The sequence below is a fragment of the Micromys minutus genome, assembly GCF_963924665.1.
Source record: "Micromys minutus genome assembly, chromosome: 1".
Taxonomy (NCBI): domain Eukaryota; kingdom Metazoa; phylum Chordata; class Mammalia; order Rodentia; family Muridae; genus Micromys; species Micromys minutus.
Genome location: NC_137969.1, coordinates 143,714,108 through 143,736,005, shown reverse-complemented (window position 1 = coordinate 143,736,005; position 21,898 = coordinate 143,714,108). Strand labels below are relative to the sequence as shown.

General features: G+C 41.6%; 1 protein-coding gene across 1 annotated transcript; it reads right to left on the bottom strand.

The window, feature by feature from the left end:
- Positions 1 to 439: 439 nt before the first annotated feature.
- Positions 440 to 20,824, bottom strand: AFM (afamin; the record flags this gene model as incomplete). Its single annotated transcript, XM_080911204.1, has 14 exons — positions 440 to 487; positions 1,526 to 1,658; positions 2,495 to 2,718; positions 3,767 to 3,899; positions 4,946 to 5,043; positions 6,550 to 6,682; positions 10,242 to 10,456; positions 14,742 to 14,871; positions 15,553 to 15,650; positions 16,233 to 16,365; positions 17,148 to 17,359; positions 18,661 to 18,793; positions 19,000 to 19,048; positions 20,737 to 20,824. The coding sequence occupies 14 exons, from the start codon at positions 20,822 to 20,824 to the stop codon at positions 440 to 442; spliced, it is 1,827 nt and encodes a 608-aa protein (XP_080767330.1).
- Positions 20,825 to 21,898: the final 1,074 nt, after the last annotated feature.

Below are 21,898 nucleotides of genomic sequence, written 5' to 3'. Positions count from 1 at the left end.
CCCTGTAGTCCTGACTGGCCTAGAACTCAATATGTAGCCCAGGCTGGCCTTGAACTTGCACCCTTCTTCCTGATCCAGCACCCCAAGGGCTGTGGTTCCAGAAATGTACTACACACCAGGTTTACCTCTCCAGAAACAAAATTATCTCTCTTGCTGATTCAGACAAAAGAAAACAGAAAGGCAGAGAGACATGGGTCCCCTTGTGTTACTGAGAAATTAGATAGCCCTGGCACAAATGCAGCGTTCCTGCCCCGTGTATAATGACTGGCATCCAGAGGCACACATGAGGGTCTGAGCCGGGAAGCTCTGAGCTCCTAGGTGAATGGCTGAATCTGAAGCAGAATCTGACACACATGAAGGAAAGAGCCATGTAGGCCAGGCATTCACATGACATTTGGACATTTGATTGAAACAGAAATGTTTATTCACCTCTGGTCATTTATCCTTGTTTCTCCTCAGCCTGGCTTTCATTACCAGTTTTTGATCTCTAGAAGAGAGAGAGAGAGAGAGAGAAAAAAAAAAAAAAAAAAAAAAAACAATCACAGGAAGAAAATTTTGAGATGATCATGTTTAAGTTTGGGGAAAGATGCTCATTTGAATATTGAATGAAGATATAAATTGGGGATGGGAACAATCTTGAGGAAAGACACTGAAGTCTTTTTATGAACTACAAATAAATTCATTTATCCTTTTTTTCAGGCCTTAAGGACACACTTGAACAGCTGGTGGATGGAGGATAATGTCTCTGATTAAAGTATATTTAATTAGTATATTGAAGCAAACTAATCATTTTTATCTCAGTATTTTCAAAGACTAAGTCACTCAGTAAAATAGAGAATTCTCCAGCGGAAGGAAACCGTATGAGTTGTGCGTGTGTGGACGTGTGTGTGTATGAGCAGGAAAGGGCGTCATGGACTGCTGGGGAAAAAAAGTATGAGAAGGCAACCTGGAGACTTCATCACGCCTTCCATCACAGCCACCCACCGGGACAGACAGACACTCATGGTTCCGGAGTCACACACAACAGGTTACTACAGACGCCACAGGAGTAAAGGGAGCAAGGACAGCTCTGCCACGACCTCTCTCCCTTCCCCTCATCTCCCTCATGTTCTGTCCTCTGAGTGACCTTGGGAGGACCCAGAAGGAGGAAACAGCCACCTAAATGCCTTCCTTCCTAGCCCTTGTTCCTGCCTTCTCCCCGTCATCTGACCGTGAGTTCCTTAAAGTCAAGGTCAAGGAGTTAGGAGCAATGATGTAATGTTATAGTTATTGCCTTCATTTATTTGTGGACGGTGGATGTAATTTTGTGTAAATTTCAGACAAGACAGCAAGGTTGGAACAGCATTTGCTTGACAGTTTTTCTCACACGGGAAAGATATTGTGGATGCCTAATGTTTCGCTTTGAGCTCTCAGACACAGGACTATTAGACTTGTAGAGAAGAGGAAAATCTCATAGTGAATTCTATTGTGTTCTTACTTGCAGAGATTGCAGTAGACCTTCCATGGGGAAACAAGAAATAATTACCTCTGGACTGAGACAGGCCTCAGGCGTCTCCACTTCTCCGCACTCCTCCCCAACAGCGGTGAACTTCGTGAACAAACACAGGCGCTCCTCGTCCGTGATCTCTGGCATCCACTTCACTAAGTTGACCAGAAACCTGTGCCCAGAGACACCCAACAGAATCAGTGACTGACTCCCCTGCAGTCCCTTTTCTTCCACGTGTTGTTATGCAAGCACACACCCTACGTTTCATATTTGGTGAGTGTGAGAAGTTTAAATGTTCCATTTCCTCAAGGGTCTTACAAACTTTCTCATTCACCAAGTGGACTTTTTGAGGACTATACAGTCACAGACAAAATTGGACCCTGTTGAGAATAGTAGACCTTCTAAAAGAAGGGAATCGTTTCCCAAATCAATAATTCCCTTCCCTCGGTGGCTAAATGCTGTTTTTATCCCACTTGGTACTGACAGACAAGGGACTGGATCCAGAATCTTATTCTTGTCTTATTCTTGACATTTGAAACATTACAGAAGAGAATAAAAGGAAAATTTCTGCCTCTTTGTATCTCTGCTCTAAAATACTGAAAGTAGTATATGAAGGCAAAGTACGTGTCATTGGAGATGGTGGGACGGCCCAGAGGGTGAAGATGCTTCCTTGCCAGCACTCCTGATGACCTGAGTTCCGTCCCCAAGACCATGTGACAAAAGAAATAAAAAAAATAAAAAAAATAAAAAAACTGCCAAATGTTATTCTCTGAGCTCTCAACTCACATCCACGGTGGGTGCCATGCACTCTGGCTAACTGCCTGGCCCATCTTTTCAAACCACAGCTTGGGGAATAAACTTTACAAATAAGGAAAAAGATAAACCAGATGTTTGCTTACAGACAACAGCAACAGGGAAGCAGGGCTGTTGAGCTAAACAAAGCGTCTCAGCCGAGGTCCCTAGACATCTCGGTGAGTCTCGAGACAGATGTGCCTTTGCGCTTCGTACCTGTGTTTCCTACTCTGAAGGTCCCCCTCCAGAGGTTGGCACCAGTCAGCATGCAAAGCCGACACAAGTGCAGAGACTGAGGGGAGCGCATAGGTTGTGTCGGCTTTCAGATGCTCAAAGCAGTGTCTTCTGAAGGCGAAGTCTGCCCTGCAGCAGTGATCCACAGCGGGGTTGATCGTTCGATTCCTGTTTATTCCACATAATTCACCAAGAACTAAATCTGCCTATACCAATGATAAAGGGAATGCTGGTATGACTTTAAAATGCCAAGGACACTTTAATATATATATATATATATATATATATATATATATATATATATATATTCACACACACACAAACACACACACACACACACTCACATACACACACACACACGAAGAGCTAGTTGTGAGATCACCAGCAGCCTTGCTTAGGAAAACACAGGTATCCCTGATGCCATACTGGGTAGCAAGAGTTGTAAAAGCTAACGAGTAAATGTAAAAGCTAAGTTGTAAATGCCTATGGATTGATGTTTCATGTTACAGACACAAAGTTCCTATTCTGTGCAGAGACTTGTGGCCTCAGAGTGACAATGGAACGTGGGTTTCTGGGTGTGCCCCTCACCCATACTCTCCACCCATTCCTAAAAGACTGGGCAGAAAGTAGCATTTCTCTTCTGAACTCTATCTGGTTTTTTGTTGTTGTTGTTGTTGTTTTTGTTGTTTTGTTTTTACAGACTTATATGACCAACCAAAAATAAAATATTTCTTGCTTGGAAAATGTTGAGAACAGAGGAAAGTAGATAATTTGTATGAATGAACAGTGCAAGGGAAGGCATCTGAAAAGTCAAATACCAGGTCTGCAATCCCAGCACTGGAGAGGTGGAACCAGTCTGACCTACACGGTTCTAGGCCAGCTAGGACTGTACAAGGAGATCGTCTCTAACACAGGAGCACCGGATGACTGACAGAACACTGACAGACAGTGTGGACCGGGGAGCCCTCACCCGACCAACCTCTTGAGCTGCAGGCAATTGCTATAGTTAGTCTTCCCAGGAAAGCTACCAACGGGGCGGGCCTAAAAGCACCGCGCAGGAATAACACTGAACTGACTCATAATGTTTAATTTGTATATTATCTGAATACACCTGCCTTTAGCTATCATAGACACAGAAAAAGAGGCCATGGATTCGAGAGAGGGGTGAGGGTAATGACAGCATTATATTTCGATTTGAAGAATCACAAAGTAAAACAAACAGAAGCGTAGTCTGGCGCACAGAGCCATACTTACCAAGTTGTCAACGCAGGCGAACTCATCACTGAGAGTGCAGCAGGTGGCCAAGGCTGCCACCATCTCCTTACTGAGGGAGACCAGTTCTTCCATGGGGAGCTGAGGGGCTGCCTTGGTGAACTTCACAAGGAAACTGAGAGAACACAATTGTGTTTGTCTCTGGATGAAGGCAGAGACCCATTGTCCCCAAAACGACTACCACCAAACCCATGAGAGACAGGAATAATGGTCAGCGCCCAGTATGACCCTCATGCTGTGACAGAAAAGCCTTGGCAGGAATGACCTTGTCCAGTAAGTAATGTTCTTGAAATGTTTTGTGTTGATGCTAAATTGTTTAAAAGGAGTATTTGGCAGCCATGTTAGGAATAAGATGAAAAAAACCAAAATTCTTAGAGGGACCGAGGTTGAGATCAGGGCTGACAGCAGGAGTAATGAAATCACGTTTGAACTGTGCTGTTTGACTTGAAGACGTTGAGCTTTAATAAAGCCAGCACTAGAGTGATGGCTATTTATCAATGTGAATTAACAGTCTACTAATCTTGAATTCTCATTAAAGCACCAAAAGAATAGATACTATAAAGTGAAGCAGGTCTGGTGACAATTCTGTCATTATTACTGAACTCCTGGGCCACTCATCCATCTCCTGGGACACCTGAAGTTCTCTCCATTCTCCTTACATAGAACAGAATACAAGGGTCCTGATTTTGGGGGCCAGAAACTCAGCTTCACAGACACTAAATCTCACAGGAACAGGGTCTAGAACCTCATATTTCTTCTTTTTTTAAAGATTTATTTATTTACTATATATAAATACTTAAGTATACTGTAGCTATCTTTAGCCACACCAGAAGAGGGCATCAGATCTCATTACAGATGGTTGTAAGCCACCATGTGGTTGCTGGGATTTGAACTCAGGACCTTTAGAAGAGCAGCCAGTGCTCCTAACCACTGAGCCATCTCTCCAGACCTCCCATATTTCTTCCCATTTGTGGCCTCATTTCTAGTCAAAGAGTCATGGAAAGGCTTGGCGTGAATGCTTAACTTTTATATCTTTGTTCCTTCCTGGAGTTGAGCTGGCATAACTGAAAGACTGGCCTACAATAATGCAGTAATAGTCTGTATCTGAGAGATGATTTACTCCTGGTCATAGTTTTAGCCCAAGTAATGCAGACAACCTACTGGCCTTTCAGGGCATCCTTTCCCATCTCCTGGAAGTGTCTGCATTCTTGCCGGACCATTGCAAGGCTTCGCTCAGTTGTCTCATTGAATTTATCCTCCTGGAAGTTAAAAGTGATCGTGAGGCTCTGGGAGGAAACCACACTGCAACACACAGGCATGTGTCTCCATAAAATAACGAGAATTTTGTAGTACCCTGGATTCAACCATGGGTGAGAAACTCGTGGCTTGTTAAAGACGGTAACAGAACGTGACTGTAGGGGGAGCAGGTTTCTTACCGCATTACCTAAATGTGAATGATTATAAGCTGACTTTCACAGTAAGTGAGACAAAACCATCACTGCGAGTATCTTATCGAAAACTGAATGAGGCCACATTCAGCTTTCTGTGCATCTTTTTGTTGTTGCTGTTCTTGTTTACAGATTATGCATTTTTCTCCAAATTGAGTACAGTGTTATATGTATGTGCAAGAATTTGAGGTATTCAATTTCAATAAACAATTAAAACATCTCATAACATTTTAGAGATTAGCACTTACGAGGTATGATTTGAATTTTGTCATGACAAGACATGTACTTGGTTTTTGTCTAGAAGTGGCCAGAGAAACTAGTAAAGGAACATAGCATCCTGAACTTAAGCCAATTCCCAGGGTGACCCGGCCAATAAGCATTATTGTAGAATATTGTGGTGTGTTTATCTTTAGTTGTATGTTTTCCCATCATTTAGGTTTGCAATTTAAAACCTCCTGAGTTGTCTTCAATTTTTTGATGGACTTTTTGTTGTTGCTGTTCTTAGAGCATAAACTGAACATTCTGGAGCTATGTAAGAGAATCGTTCTACACGTTGCCATGGGAGACAAATGTGTCTCCATGATAAAAGAGAATTTCCTAGTACCACCATTCATCCAAGCACACCCACTGCTCTGGCAACTTTTCCCCCAGAAGTTGACTTAGTAGTTCGTGTCAAGTGTTTTTAAAAGGTCTGCATATTTTGACCCCATCACCCCTCCCCCAATAATCTGTCCTGAGGAAAACACTACAAATATTTTTTTTTAATGTATAGAAGAAGATTCTCACCTATGAAGCACACTCAAAATTATAAACACATAACCAGCACGCTCAGTGTGCGCACACAGTAAGAGAGCTCATAAGTAAATGACTTCACATTCTGAGAGAGCAAAAGCTCAGGAACAGGAAGGCTCTCTCTGTTAGGAGCCTGTGGGGGACACAGCCATTTTACCACTCAGCCCTGTATGGTTCATTTCATACACTGGCCTGAAATATGGAGAGAACAAATCTCTGTTCTTTTAAGTCAGACTCTGTGGTTGTGATAGGAATCAAATATAACACCACTCAGCACAGAACGGTTTCCTATTATAATAAAGGACAGAAGCTCCAAACATTTTCTAAGAAATGTACCTCTCCAATCTTATTTTTAAAAACATATGCAAATATAGAGAAAGAAACATGAAAGAAAATGCGTAATGTAATATTATAACAAGTATATATTACACATAATATATTATTTTATTATTATATCATATTATATTCAGAAAGCTTTAATAAAAACCAACTATAGTTTTCTGAATCTATGTTGACGGCACCTACCGCGTGGCGGTAACACCCTGCCGGGTTCTCTCGGCTGCAGCAATCTTCCAAGAGATTTTTATACACCGAGGAGATTCTTAGGAGCTCTGGTGTAGACAATTCAGTGTGTCTCCTGGAGTATTCGTAAGTAAACCTGAGGTGTGCCAAATATTCACACCGTTAGAACTCATCCAAAGAAAAAAACCCAGACTCCACGTTCATTGGCTCTAGTAAGGCCCTACACTGTGTCTACTGTCAAAGCTAGATGTGGAGTTTGGCTGTTCATAGAACACTTTACAGCACTTTTTTAAAAAACACCTTTCCCATATCCTGTTGCAGACTAACAGTCTTTCTTCATCAAAGAGTATAGAACTGTTAGAATTATCTAGAAAGAATTCTTAGACTACCGCACATATGAAGCCCCGTGGGCACTACATGATACACTTGGAAAAACACCTCCAGACTTCAGACTCGTTCCCGGCGCATGCCTGGTGAGACACAGGGTGGCTCTGCCCATTGCTCCCTCCTGCCACTTGCCAAATATGGGAGTTACGGTTTCCTTAACTCCAAATCAGAGACTGCGGTTTCCGCCTTCTCGGAGAAAAACACAGAGGCTGTGCAGGTGTGCAGGCCACGATGGGCGGAGGGGAGGGAGACGGATGGAGGGACATTGGTGAAGCCGTGGTAGGTGCTGTACGCTGGATCAAACCAGTCATAAAGACTTCCTGGACATACTTCCTCAGTGAGCTTTACTCGCACCTTCAATCAGAAGGCGCTGAGCCCCTAAGTTGGGTACACACACGGTCACAGGTTAAATTTCCCCATTTCTGGAATCTGGATGCCAAAAATGCCTCAGAATCCAAAACTATTTGAATGCCAATATGATATTGTAAGTGAAAATTTGTACACCTAATCAATCTCACATGACAGGCTAAGACCAAAATGTAGGCATGCTAAAAATCAGCTATACATTTTTATTTAATTTAACTTATACACATAAAATGTATATGGAAGATAAATGAGTTTGATGTTTAAACTAGGGTCCCATCCTCAACATATCTCATTGTGTAAATGTAAATATCTCAGATTTTGTTTAAATCTGAATTAAAAAAAAACATTCAAGAGACTTTTTTTTTGCAAGATGGTGGGAGAGAGACCGTCTGTATGTGAGCTGCGGAAGGAGACAGGGTGATAGGGAAGGATGGTATTCCGAGGGTGGAAAGTGAGCTAGAGTGTCCGAGATCTACAAAGAAATGCAGAGTCACCTAGACCAGAGAAAACGATGGTGGGAGCCCCGATCAAACGTAAGCAACGGGGCCGGAAAGACGGCTTGTGGTGAAGAGCTTGTACTTCTCCTGCCATAGTCAAATCTCACAGCTGCCTGTGCTCATCCGGGAGCTGATGACCTCTGGCCTCTATGGACACCTGACTTCACATGTGCACATACCCACACACAGGTACACACGTATGTATACAATGTAAAAATGAAAACAGGCGTAGCCGCAGGCCTGCCTGACAGAAGTCACTTCCGAGAGCAATTTGTTTCTCCTCCCTGGGCACAAATCACAGCCCAGAAAGAGAAGAGCGTGAGAGGCCGAGCACTGTGGTCCTCCAAAAGATCATAACCTTTCAACTAATGAACCCAAAGTCGCTGGATTACATAAAAAGCAGGTTTCAAAGGTTTTCTGGTAAGATCAATCAATGCCTTGAAAAGGAAAAAAAGATAAGCAAGCACAGATGACTTTTGCCCAGGACTGACAGGGAAAGTAGAAAAAGATATGGAGAAGCCAGCAAAACAGAGCAGCCAGCCAGCCATGAGGTGGGAAGACAGCAGAGAGCAGGGTGCATTCAGCAAGTAGGCAAAGGAGCAAAAAGAGAGTTGGAAATGGAAAAAAAAAAAAACTGTCAATCAAAATTTTTAAAAACCTGTGGAAAGCACCACCAATAGAGTTAATAAAACAGGCAAAAATATAACACTCCAACATCAGAACACTAACAGGACAAACAAACACCACAACCACAATACCCAAGCACTTGGGTAAATAATCAAGAAACTCCTGGGTAAAAGAAAGAGTTGCTTCCCAATCCCCGAGTTTAGAAAAAGAAACAGACTTTCAAGTGCAAGAGGTAGTTGGAACCCCAGATAGACAAGACCAGAGAACCTTGACAACAGCGTAGTCCAGGTGTCACAAAGAAAAGGCCCCACTCATGAATACAAACTCATTGTAACGCCAGGCCTCTCATCAGAAATCTTAAAAGCCCGGAGACCATGGGATGATCTACTCCAAGTCATGAAAGTAACTGACAAACACGGTTGCTGTATACAGGAAAACGACGTTTAAATTGATGGGGGGCATTTCAGGGTCAATTCAGTTCCTATCTAAAGGGACATTACACATATGGAAGAGGAAATACACCTCAAGTACTAAAGGACAGGAAGAAGTAAATCCATAAGACTGATAAGCAAAGAGCTAAGAAAGAACCTGTCCTGTCCAACACTGTGAAACAGCAAATCTCCAGAACTAACTGGAGAGAAAGGTAAGGACAAGTTGCAACCCAACCAACCAACAAAACAGCCCTACAAAATTACAAGAATTTGGAGAAAAAAAAACCTGTCAACTATAATCCTAACTGTAAGCTCACCTATAAAGACACAGAGACTAGTTGGGTGGATTGAAAATCTAAATCCAAGTATTTTTGTGTATGTGTGTGTGTGTGTGATAAAACCAGAAGCACTCATGGAAGATCTTAGGAGAAAGGGGGGAGAAGAAAGGACAGTGAGACCCACATGACTTTAAAGTGGATGGAGAAGAATTGTAGGGAAGAAACTGGGAAAACCAGGAGGCATAGGAGGAGGCAATGAGACAATGGAATGAGAAAGAACAAATTCCGGAGGTGTGAAAATGGGAAAATACCGAAATGAACCCCCTTCGCTTTGCACTGACGTTAAAAACAATAAGGCTGATAGTTTAACATGTCCCATTGACAACTAGGATTCAGGTTTAGTCCTGTGGCTGCCAGTCCTTTAAGCGTTCCCTCGGGACACAGCTGGAGAGTCAGGAATGTGACTTAACTCTCATTTTTACCTGAGAATCTTGAACAAGTCACTTAACTTCTTTACCTCTCATCCCGATCACTCAAAGTATTGAGGGAACCGGCACTTACTCTGCATTTGGTTTTAGATTTCAAAATGGAGAAATGGAATGATATAGTCAGCCTCTTGCCTGACACATATAAGGTATCCAGTTAATGTCGGAATTATGACCAGCACTGCTTTCATTTCAGAGTGCACAAGCTAGCTCATGCACAGGCTAGCTCATGCACAGGTTAGCTCATGTACAGGTTAGCTCATGCACAGGTTAGCTCATGTACAGGTTAGCTCATGCACAGGCTAGCTCATGAACAGGTTAGCTCATGCACAGGTTAACTCATGCACAGGCTAGCTCATGAACAGGTTATCTCATGCACAGATTAGATCATGCACAGGCTAGCTTATGCACAGGTTAGCTCATGTACAGGTTAGCTCATGTACAGGCTAGCTCATGCACAGGTTAGCTCATGCACAGGTTAGCTCATGCACAGGCTAGCTCATGTACACGCCATGATCTTTACAGCTGGTGAGTCACAAGCCTTATCCTTTGACACAAGTACCCAGCACAGGGGAGTCTGATTTTCCATCTGCCCTCTAAGCTCTTAATGAAGAATTATAGTACTCAGCAAAGAACTTGTCCGGGTCAGAGTCTCGTTCTTGACACACATTTTCTCTGTCAGTAAATTGGGGTGTTCTCAGAGGTAAGTCTTCCGGTCGGTCATCTTTATTCGTGTTAATGATACAGTCTTCACGGTCCGGTGTCATCTTTTCACAGCACGCTTTGATTTTACTTGAGATGGAGTCTTGTTTGGAACAGATATGGTTCATAACCTGGCTCTGCATCAAATGAGAACAAGAAAATTGTGACTTTTAGATTATCGTCACGTACAGATTTAGGTAGGACGGGGTGGCCTTTCAGTGTCCATGCATCAACTCATTAGAGAGATAATATATTCATTTACATTTCACACTGACTTAATATTCATGAAATTTCATATTACTGCAGCTGTCTTCTCTCACTTAGGGTTTTAGGTTATGTAACTGTGAAAAAAAAAACCCAAACTTACAGCCATTTTTAAATATTAGTTTATTTAAATAAACATAAATAAATATTACTTCCCCCGAGTTCTCTCCTACATTGATATCTTGACTTTTTAAAAATAAATTGTATTTATCCATTGAGTTTTAAGGAAGTGGCCACTCACACCTGCCATGCATACGTAGCAGTCAGAGTTGTGGGAGTTGGTTCTTTCCACCATAAGGGTCCTGAGAACCAAACCCAGGTCCTGAGCTTTGAAAGCGAGTGTCTCTACTTTTTACCCACGGATCCCTCTCTCTGGTGTTACTGTCACCTCATTTTCTAATGTCCTTACACACCATGAGAACTGTGTCTGCGTTCTGTGGTGGTGACTGACTATAAAGCAATACATCTCTGCCAACCGAGATCCCCCTGTGAACTAAAATGTCTCTCCGAGCACACGGCAAAACCACAAAGATTTGACTGGTGAGTGAAAAACTGGCCTGGGGGCTAGAGCGATGGCTCGAAGGTTATAAACACTGACTGACTGATCTCAAATAGGACCCAGGACCCACATAGTGGACTATGGCTGCCTGTATGTAACTTCTGTTCAGAAGATTCGAAGTCCCCAGCTTCGGTAAGCACTCATACAGATGTGGTGCAGAAACACACACACACACATACACACACACACACACACACACACACACACACACACACACATATATATATATATATAATCTCATTTTTAAAGGAAAGAGGGGATCCTCCAAGGAAGGGGAATTAGACTGTAGTGTTATAAAGAGACGAAGGAGAAACTAGAATTAGAGGCTTAAATGAGGAGGAGGACGAGGGGGCAGAACAGAGAGTGGAAGGAATGTGGGAAGGGATGACTCACACAAGGGCCCCTGAAGAGCCATGTGAGACCCACTGCTGCAGAAGCTCCCTAAACATATTTACAGCTATGCAAGGAATTTAAATGGTGTTGCCATGTAACAAGGGAGAAGATGCCCCAGCTAGAAATCTTAGACTAACAAGTAAAACCCCCCAGTAATATGAATGGGTTACATCTTGTTGAATTGTTGGCCAGAGGTGTCCCAAAGACCTCCCCAAACACAGGCCATTGGCAGTTCTAGGAGTGACCCTCCACAGCCTGTTTGTCAGGCCCAGTTGCTGAAGACACCGGTTCTTTATGTCACTGAACATGGAGAGATCTAATTAGTGCCCAACGAGAAGCTTTACCCCCACTGACTGGTATTTATAGTGCTGGTAGGTACTGTGCATGTTATCAAAGGAGAAAAGCACTTGCCAATATGACCCAGTTACAAACCTCTAATCTATGGTACGAACCTGCCTAGGTATACTCTTTAATAATGCACAAATGTTATGGGAGTCATCAACCTCTTCTGGTTTATCTATTTTGATTGGATTTGAGTCCCACTCCAGGAGATGGAACTCACACTTGACACTAAGGAAGTGGCCGAGATGAGGTCTAGACAGGTCATGGGCCTAGGGTGAAACCTCTACTATGTTTCTGGTAAAAATAAACATGGCAACAAAATGACTCTTAATGGCATATTGTACACCCAAAACTCAGTGCATTGCACAGTCCTCATCAGAGAGCCTTCTTCATACAGTAAGTAACAGAGACACAAAACTGGACCATGTGTAGAGAGTGAGAGGCTTTGGAACATGCTGGGTCCTGAATGGGATGTTTTTAATCAAACCCTTCCCCTCAGAGATCATGGATCTATGTGCAAGAGGATGTGGAAAGACTCTAAGAGCCAGAGGTGGCGAATGTTTCTAAGGCAACAGCATCTTCCGGATACAACAGAGGAAAGTGGACACAGTTCCAGCCCTAACCAAGAAGCTGTTTACAATTGACACCTGCAGGGAGAGAGCAACCGGTTTTCTCCAGCACCCTGATACTGGCTACGTCAACCATACCCCTGAGCAGTTGTTAGCCAACCCAGAGTAAACTCTGTGTGTGTGTGTGTGTGTGTGTGTGTGTGTGTGTGTGTGTGTGTGTGTTTCCTGAGAGGAATAAAGGACATGAAGTTGAGTGGGTAGGGAGATGAGGGGGAGGATATGGTTGGGGAGGGGAACGAATGTGATCAGAGTGGACTGTAGGGCTGGAAATGTCAATACAAGAGAACCAAAGACTGATTAGGAAATTAACCAGTGCAGAAACTACCAGTGAAGACTTCTCCAAAGAAGAAGATGCTTTCTTATTCATTTAATCTTTTCCATGTGGCTACTATAAATCTGAGGCTACTCAAAGGGTCAAACGATGCAGTATAGAGGGAGAAACCCCTGCCCTGCCCCCATTCTCACCTTGTCACCCTCTTACCTCTACATAAAGCTTGGGGATGAGGGAACAAGGCTTATTGCTCACACAGGAGGTCTGAAATGAATGCATGCATCCATCTTTCCACCCTGCAGTTAGACCATACTCAGAGCCTTCTGTGGAGCAGCCATCGCTGTCCTCGACCCGAGGTGCCCCTCCCCCTCCACATCCTGGCTCTCAGTCCCCTCCCCAGCTTCTCCTGTGCCTTCACCCTACCCTGCCCCACACTCTCTGGGTACTTCAGGTCTCCCTAACTTAATTCAGTATATTCCCACTATCTGGACTTTTCTGGTGAATTCTGGGGGCAAAAGATGGGATGAGACTAAGGCTGAGGTAAGAAATGGGGTATGGATTGCTACCACGTTACCAGCATTCATAGCTCATCTGAAGCCAGCATTGTTCTAGGCCCAGCACATTCTAATTTCCCAAGAATTCATTCCTATTTTCAGTTAATGACAATTGGATTTCTTGCATTTCTCCGTAAAGACATTAAAGGGGGAAAATTTGAAATACAATACGATCCCTTAGTTTCAGCTTCAAGCCATAGAGAATTTAAATTATTACACTAGGTCAGTAAATCCAATTTAACATTATTAAACCCACATTCTCATAAACAACCAAATACCACAGAAATAAATTATGAGTGGCATCCCTTTACTGGGTTACATTTGAGAATAAAATAATTCCAGGGACATCTTCTGTCCACTGCTTAATTTAAAGCAGATATTTCCCAATACCTAAAATTCAAGTCAGTTAAGTAATATACTGTCTTTGCTGTAATTAAAACAAATGTAAAACCATCACCATGAAGCTTAATTTTAACTAAGAAGAAATCTGTGTATTTTTAATGAAATCATATTGACTTTAAAGTGCCTGAAAATTTTAACTCTACAACAATATGTTTACCAGTACATTCCTTTAAAAAAATTGCTTTAAGGGTTATCAGATGCTGGAATAGAACCCAGGAGTGGGAAGATGTTGGTCAAAGACAAAATTTCAGATCTATAGGAGAAATAGTTTCAGGAATTCTACTGCAGGTCATGGTGAGCATAGTTAATAACAGCATGTCATATAATTTGAAAGTTGTTAGGAAGTAAATTGAAAGTACTCTTACCACAGAAACATAAGTATGTGAGAATAATACAGAAATCTGTATTAAGTCATTTGATTTAATGTACTACAGTGTATACATATTAAAATATGCTTCATGCCATCAAAATATATATACATACACATAATATATATTTTCCAGATAGAAAGAAAGATGGAGGGGAGAGAGAAAGAGAGAGAGGGGAGGAGAGAAGATGGGAGGGGAGAGGGATTACTCGAAATTATTTGAAAAGACCTTAGAAAAATCAAAGAAAGCAGCTTTTAAAAACTTAATAATAACGCCATTTTCTGAGGTTTCCTGGGGGCTTCTGACACAAAAGGAAACAATTACTAATGGACAGGAAGAGATAGGGATGGTAGAGAACAGGAGGTCTAGCCTAGTATAGTCTCTGTCCACAGTTACTGTGACACACTTTAGGAAGAGCCAGAAGAGAAGCACCTTGAAGTCTCTACACAAAGAACTGACAAGGTGACCAGGTCCCAGTGCACACATGAACGTATCACAGTATTGTACAAATCTCCTAACTATGGGAATTTCATATCATAGAAGGTAAAAGTTAAAAGTAAATATTAGAAATCACTGGCTTTTGCTTTGATTTTTTTTCCATAGGTTTTTTTTTAAGGTAACCCTTCTAAAGGAAATGTACCTGACTTCGGACGCACTGCACAACATCCCCTTCACAGCATTCATCGTACATGGAAGAGACGTCTTCCAAGAGGGAAGTAAGGTCCTTAAATCCAATCTTGGGGAACTTTTTACTGACTACAGCAATGTTTCTGAAAAGATGATTGATAGGCCACTAAAATAATTTAAATAGATAATAGATAGGGAGGGTCTTTACCTATGTTACACAAAGTGAAGGGTGCTGTGAGTTTTTATACAGAATTCCTATCAATAGCTGAGAGTGTTGTTACATGATCTATACCAGTGGTTCTCAACCTTCCTGATGCTGCTACCCTTTAAAACAGTTCTTCATGTTGTGATGAACCCCAAATTATTTTCATTACTCCTTCACAACTGTACATATCTGCTACTGCTCTGAATCATAATATGAGTAGAGTTATTGACTATGGCCTTAGGTCCAGAAGGGTTGTGACCCACAGGTTGAGAACTGCTAGTCTATATGTTCTCCTGGAAAAATCACAGGGTTGTATATTGCCTCTGTGCCACACCCACCTCCCCAGTTCTGGATTCCAAGTAGAAATGGCTTGGTAGCGGCTCTGTCTGTGGTAATTACTACAGCCAAACATACTGTGTAAGCTGGTTTCAGTTACAGAGAAAAACATCACATGCATTTTTGCAATGTATCTCTTTTCATTTGGCATCTCCCATCCCTATGTCCTGAAGAATCAGGAAGGCTACAAATAGCATCACTAGCTATTTAACATCATCAACAACAACAATAATAATGTATGTCACAAGCAAAGAAAAAATACAAGAAACAGCACAAAACTCACATAGAGTTTAAGAGTTTGGGTCCGAATTTTATAAAGGCTGCACAAGTATTTCTCTGATAAGAAGATAATGCTTTTAGATACTGTGTGATGGGGGCTGCCTGAAAGAAAAGAAAAAACATCTGTTGGAAAAAAAGGCCAAACTCACTTTCTTTCTGAGTTTTTAGTTACGTGTATATCAACTACTCTGAAAATTTCCAGCTACAGAAAATACTAGAAAATACAATTTTTATCTTAGTAAATTTTCGTGTTGAGAAAACTGTGCATATGCTTGGCACATTATAAGGGCTGAGCCAGTATTCCTCACGGCAGAACTGCATTTAGTAGGACAGGGTTTGTTGCAGTATGTCCCCTGAACATGGCTGTCACTACTGGCATGATTCCACCTCCTTACTAATGCCTAGAGAGAGCTTGTCACGGACAGAAAGCATCACACCGGCATTTACCCTAGATAATCTACTCGCTTGGGCTTTCTTGCAATTGGAAACAAAACCAAAAGTGAGAACCTGATAATTAGTAAATCTCTTCAGGTACACAGTGCATGCCTATCAGAGAGTGCATTAATAATATGATATTGAACATGGCAGACATGCTTTTTGTAATTTTTAATTTTAAGCGAAGATCCAGAGCCATGGCATTGCGTGATTCCTTGTCCCTCTTGGTAAAATAAGTGTGGTACCCACCTTGGCTTGAAAGCAGGTGGCTTTCTGTTGCTGTTCACAACACGTAGCTGCTGCCTCCTCAAACCGAGCAGCGACCGTTAGAAGAACAGGGGCGAAGACAAAGGGGTTCCTTCTGGCAACCTCATACATATAGCTATAAAACATTAAGTCTTTTTCAAAAGAAAGAAGGTGGGAACGGAAGCCGGAGAAGAAGGGTTGACAAGGGAAAGGGGGAAGGGGAAGAAGATGGCAAGAAAAACAAGTTACAAAGATGAAGGAGAAGGTAAGAAAGGATTTCCATTGCAGCAACATTCATTGGGAAGCTGAACCAGTTTCCAGCAGTTAAAGTTAGAGCTGCTAACTCCATATTAAGGATGACAAGGGCAGCTCTCATCTTGAACACAGTGTATATTCTTCCTTCCCTTCCTGTGACGTAGGAAGCCTGTCTCCCTCTCCCCATCATATCAAAGAAAAATGTCATCTAAACATTATACCCAAGATTCAAGAACATCATTAAATTTAGGCAAACTTGTGATTGTTTCAACATTCAATAGCCTTCCAGAGGTGTCGTGGAAGGGAAACAACTTTCCTTTGGCGTTCACTACACTATTACAAAGACATTGGAGACTACATGCTCAGTAATTTAAGTCTTCCCAAGGTAAAACTTGCAACTTCCCTTGGGCAGAAAATACTCCCATCTCCATGTTCCCTAGATATTCAGTGATGGGCACACAGCTCTGTTCTGCAGATTATCACATGAGAAGGCACACCATACTGATGCGGAAGTCTTAAAAGCAGGGTCCATCGAGCTACAGCCTCACTGAGCACAGGGCCTGAAGCTGTTTGGAAAATAAAACTATGAAGCTCAGAAAAGAACAGATTTTTAGCCCAACAAGAACAATACCTCAAAGCCTTTGATACCAAAATTAAACTTACAGGTTTAGAAAAGATTCGCTGCTATTTTTATAAGCTTGGCATTTCTCTTCTGGATCCAGAGTAGGGAAAGGGGGCAGAAATCCTACGTCAGCTTTCTTGTTGAAGAAGAAACAAAGTCTTCTTTGAAAGCCTGCTTTCCCACAGCAATGAGAAAAGTTAGGCTTCTGCGGCAGCCCCTCCATATCACAGAACATGTCTTGGATGGCGTCATTCTGAACAACAGAGGAGACAATGTGAGGGATAGTTGTCACCTTTGGTGACAGGGTTACCGTGTCCACACAGCTACCGACAGAATGTCTTTACCTAAAGCCTTTGGAGAGTATCCCCCACATTGAGAAACATCATCCAACAACAGAAAGCCTCCTTCACCTGTTAATATTTTTGCAACACCAACTTTGCAATTCCGTAAGGGACATTGTGTCAGTTACTTGTCACATGCTCTTTAAGCCTCTTAAAACTGGATCCTAGAAATGAGGAAGCTCTCCCTTGTCTCAGACGCAAGGACGTTTATTTTAAGTGTCTTCCAAAAATCCCTGTCTGGGGCAGGCTGTCCATCTAATTCCATGACAGGGAGAGAGGAGACCACCAAACAGCTGAGAGTACTAACAACGCCGTGCCCCTTCTAATAGAGGTTATTATTGTTTGACCCATGATATTAAAACATCTGCGATGGGTTGAGTAGCTACATACTTGTTCCTTGACAGAGCACGCTGACCTCCTGATAAACTCCAGTTGGGAGCGCTGACAAAGCATCTTCCTCCCCTGCCATTCCACCGAGTAGTTTAAGTGTCCAGCCTGAAGTCATCTCTGCTTGTTCTCTTCAACTGGGTGGTTCCAGTCACTTATACTAGATGCTGTTAAGCGCCTGGTTTGATGTTTGGCTATCTCTATGCTGCTTCTCCTTGCTACTTGGTTTGTTCCATTGTTTGTTTGTGCTATGGCTTGCTAAGTGCTTGGTAGACTCTCCCCCTTGAAACTGAAAGTGGCCATTATCGATTAGTCTCAGTACCAAACAACTCTGTGGGTTTTCTTCTTATCTCCCAAGGCTGAAACCTCTATGTGGCTTTGCTTATGGTTTTCAACAGTTTTTTTATTGGAATTCCATTTGGAATTAGCCCAGAAGAGAAAAATGTGAGAGCACAGTATGAGACAGTAAGAGAAGTAAGAGCCCTGTATCTCGGAACATCACCCCTTCCTGTGCGGATATGACCGAGTGTCAATAAGTCATAGACATAGAGATCAAAAGTGCACAGCTCAGTCTTTCTATGTATCATAAGACAGAACTGTATTTCCCTTGAGAAAAGCACCTTATCCTAAACACTGACACTAAGCAAAATAATTATTGTAGAGAACCCACATGTGCTTCCCAGCACCCAAGCTCTCAGCTCACAACTGCCTGTAACTATGGCTTCAGGAAATAGACACCCTCTTGAGCCACACATGCTAAACCCTGTGTGTCTAGAGCACCAGTTTTAGATATTGTTTAGAGGAGAATCGCACACAGTTTACTTACGGCTATCTTTGAACACTCCGGAAGTGAGCTGTCAGCCAAGCACCTATCCCTGTAATCCAGCATGACTTTCACCAGCATCTCTGCCTCATCAAAGGATGCTTCCTGAACATACTGGGCAAATGCAATGATGGTCCTGCAAGGGTTCGTAGAGGGTACATAGTGATCTTCTGCAGAATTTCTACTTATGTCTAAAAATAACTCATGGAAACGGTTAATATATTTACTCTCCCTACAGCTGCTATTGAATTAGGTTATCTTTGAGGAGCATTTTCCTTCCCAGAACATAGCAGATAACAATACAATAAGCGTTGTCATCAAAGGGAATCCAGAACAACTCACAGGTATGCAGTGTTCTCATCTATGAATTTCTGGGTAGCGTTGAAATGATCTGAAAATCAAGGATATTTGAGTTATTATATACCTTTATATTTTCACATTTTCCTAATAAGTAACTTTTCATGGCATTCAAGTTTGAAACTACAAAAAGCTTATGGTGGAAATATTTTAACATATTTAATAAAGAATGTGAAAGTCTCTCGATCTCCTACACAAACACACACACACACACACACACACACACACACACACACACACACACACATTTGCCATTTACCATTCAGAGAATAAGATGCCCAGTCTTATGTGTAGAGAAAATATGTAAGAAAAAGCACAAAACCAAGAAACTTTGAGACAAATTTGGGGAGGCACAACCCATTTCCTATGAAGAACAGGGCCTCATTTAGAGTTTGGTTTATGAGAATCTTGCATGTAAAACCAAGAGGTGTGGGCTTCAGCTGGAAGCCCTTGAGATCTTCATAGGGAATAGTAATATGACCATGCTCACACAATAAGAAACACCAGGCAATGATGTTTCTATGTGCTGGGCCCTCCCTCGGTGCCAAAGAAATAGAAAGCAATAGGAACTATTTGTCAAGTAGAAAGAAGGATGATCAGATAGGATATGGTTGGAGGGTCATTAGGGGACCGTGGCAATTAGTTGAAAGACCATTAGGGGATCGTAGTGACTGTTCTATTGGAAAAGAAAATGGTAGGATCTGGATTGTGCTGGGAGTAATACAAAGGAAAGAAAGCACAGTTGCACAACACATTAAATGGGCAAAGAGCATTAGGATCTGAAATGTGCTGATACATGAGGAAAGCAGAGGAAAAGCTCAAGCGTTGGCTTCTCAACAAGCCTTTATGTGTAGGATACAGCACAGGCCAGGCCCACATGCTGAGTATGCTTGTACACATTGTAATTACTTATTAATTTATTCTTTAGGATTATAGTGTCATTACATTCACTCTTCATTCCCCACCTGTTCTCCTGCAAATACATGGCCTTTTTCATTAATTGACTAATTGTTTCTGTATATATATTGTAAATACGTATATATTCTTGATACATAGATACAACCTTATTGGTTTGTGTATCACTTGAGCACAGGTTTTCTGGGCTGATATTAAGCAAATTACATTCATGTACAGAGAATGTGGCTTTCTGGCCAGAAGAATTTAAAAAGACCTTGCTCTGGATAGGAAAATTTCAACGTTTCCTCATTTGATAAATGTTAAAATTGTTCCTTCCTTCAGGTTGACACCCCTTACTCCTTACGAAGGAGAAAGCAGGGTCTCATATACCCTGAGGGTATTTATCATCTAGTTGGGAGACATATTTTTAAAGATTGTACATAAATGTTTATACATGTGTTTGTGTGTGTACATATGTGTGTATATATGTATGTATATTTATATATACTGCATCTATGTTCTTCTGTTAGACTACATCTATCTGCCACAAAAAATCTAATATTTTGAAGCCCAAATTACATCTCAAGACAACACTATCCAGATTGTTGGCCATTTCTAACTGCAAGCACCCTGTAGAATGGGCAATAGGACAGCCAAAGTGAAAATCTGCCCTGGGCTGTTTGAAATCACTGAGCCATATACACATACTAAGAAAAGAAAGACTAAATAAATAAAACCACAGAAATAATGAAAGTGTTAAAAGGCTAAAGAAAAGTAATTTCCCTAACTTAGTAGTCCCTGGTAATATACAAGTAGATTTCTTACCTACATCCTGAGGCTTTGTGGGTAGGGCTAGGGATTCAGTCAAAGACAACAGGAAAAAAATAAAACCTGTAAGTTTTAAGTGTCTCATGTTTAAATTTTAAAAAGAGGCCACATTCAAGAGAGCAATGTGACTAGGGCAAGACTAACTTTTTTTTTATAGTTTCTTTGACCTAACATTTGTTAAAAAGTAACCTATTAATCTATTTCTGAAATACATAGGCTTTTTTTGTCATGGTGCAAATTTCTTGGTAATTATTAACTAGGGAAAAAATTATGCTGTGTTTCACTGGAAGAAAAAAAATCTCTTGAGTTGCAAGGAAAAAACAAACAACAACAACAACAAAACAGTCCACAGGATAACAATAACCCTACCCCCAAAATCAGATAATACTCCAAATGTTAAAAAAGAATTGACTAGTTAACACATCAAAAAGAAAATGCAATCTAAAAACATTAAATGCTTGTCTAGTATGTAGAAAGACTTGAGTTTGGTCTCCAGAAACTGTGCAAAACACAGGCACACCCTCATCCAGTACTGAGAAACATAGCTAGGAAATTCCCTGTGACTCTCAGGCTAGCCAGTATACACCATTTGATGATTTTTCAGGCCACTGAGAGACTCTAACATGCACACACACACACACACACACACACACACACACACACACACACAGTGCACAACTGAGAAACAGAACTAGAAGTTGCCCTCTGGCTTCCACAAGGATACACATGCATGCAGGTGCACACACATGCACATGGACGCAAATGGGTGTGCCTATGCAAACTCACAAGCACAAAACACAGTCACTTGCTTGTAATCAAAGAAAATTAAAATAAGTTTTCCAAATCTACAGAAACAGGACAAAGACGACACCGGAAACATTGACCTCTGGAAATATATAGAGAAATAAGTGATTATATAACTGGAGATTTTAGAAAAGAAGCATTTAGTGAGGGTTGATAATCTTAAAATATTTGTGCCAGGTGAACCAATTCCTTGACTGCTGGGGCTATATTGAGATCTCAGTCCTGCGTGCTGAAATCTTTTCCAGTGCATAGTACTACCTGTGGTATGGTCATGTCTGGCCTTCATGTGCTGAGGTGTATCCTCCTCACAAATGATCTGAAGTTTTGGGTCAGAAATGGATGTTTAAACTCGTCA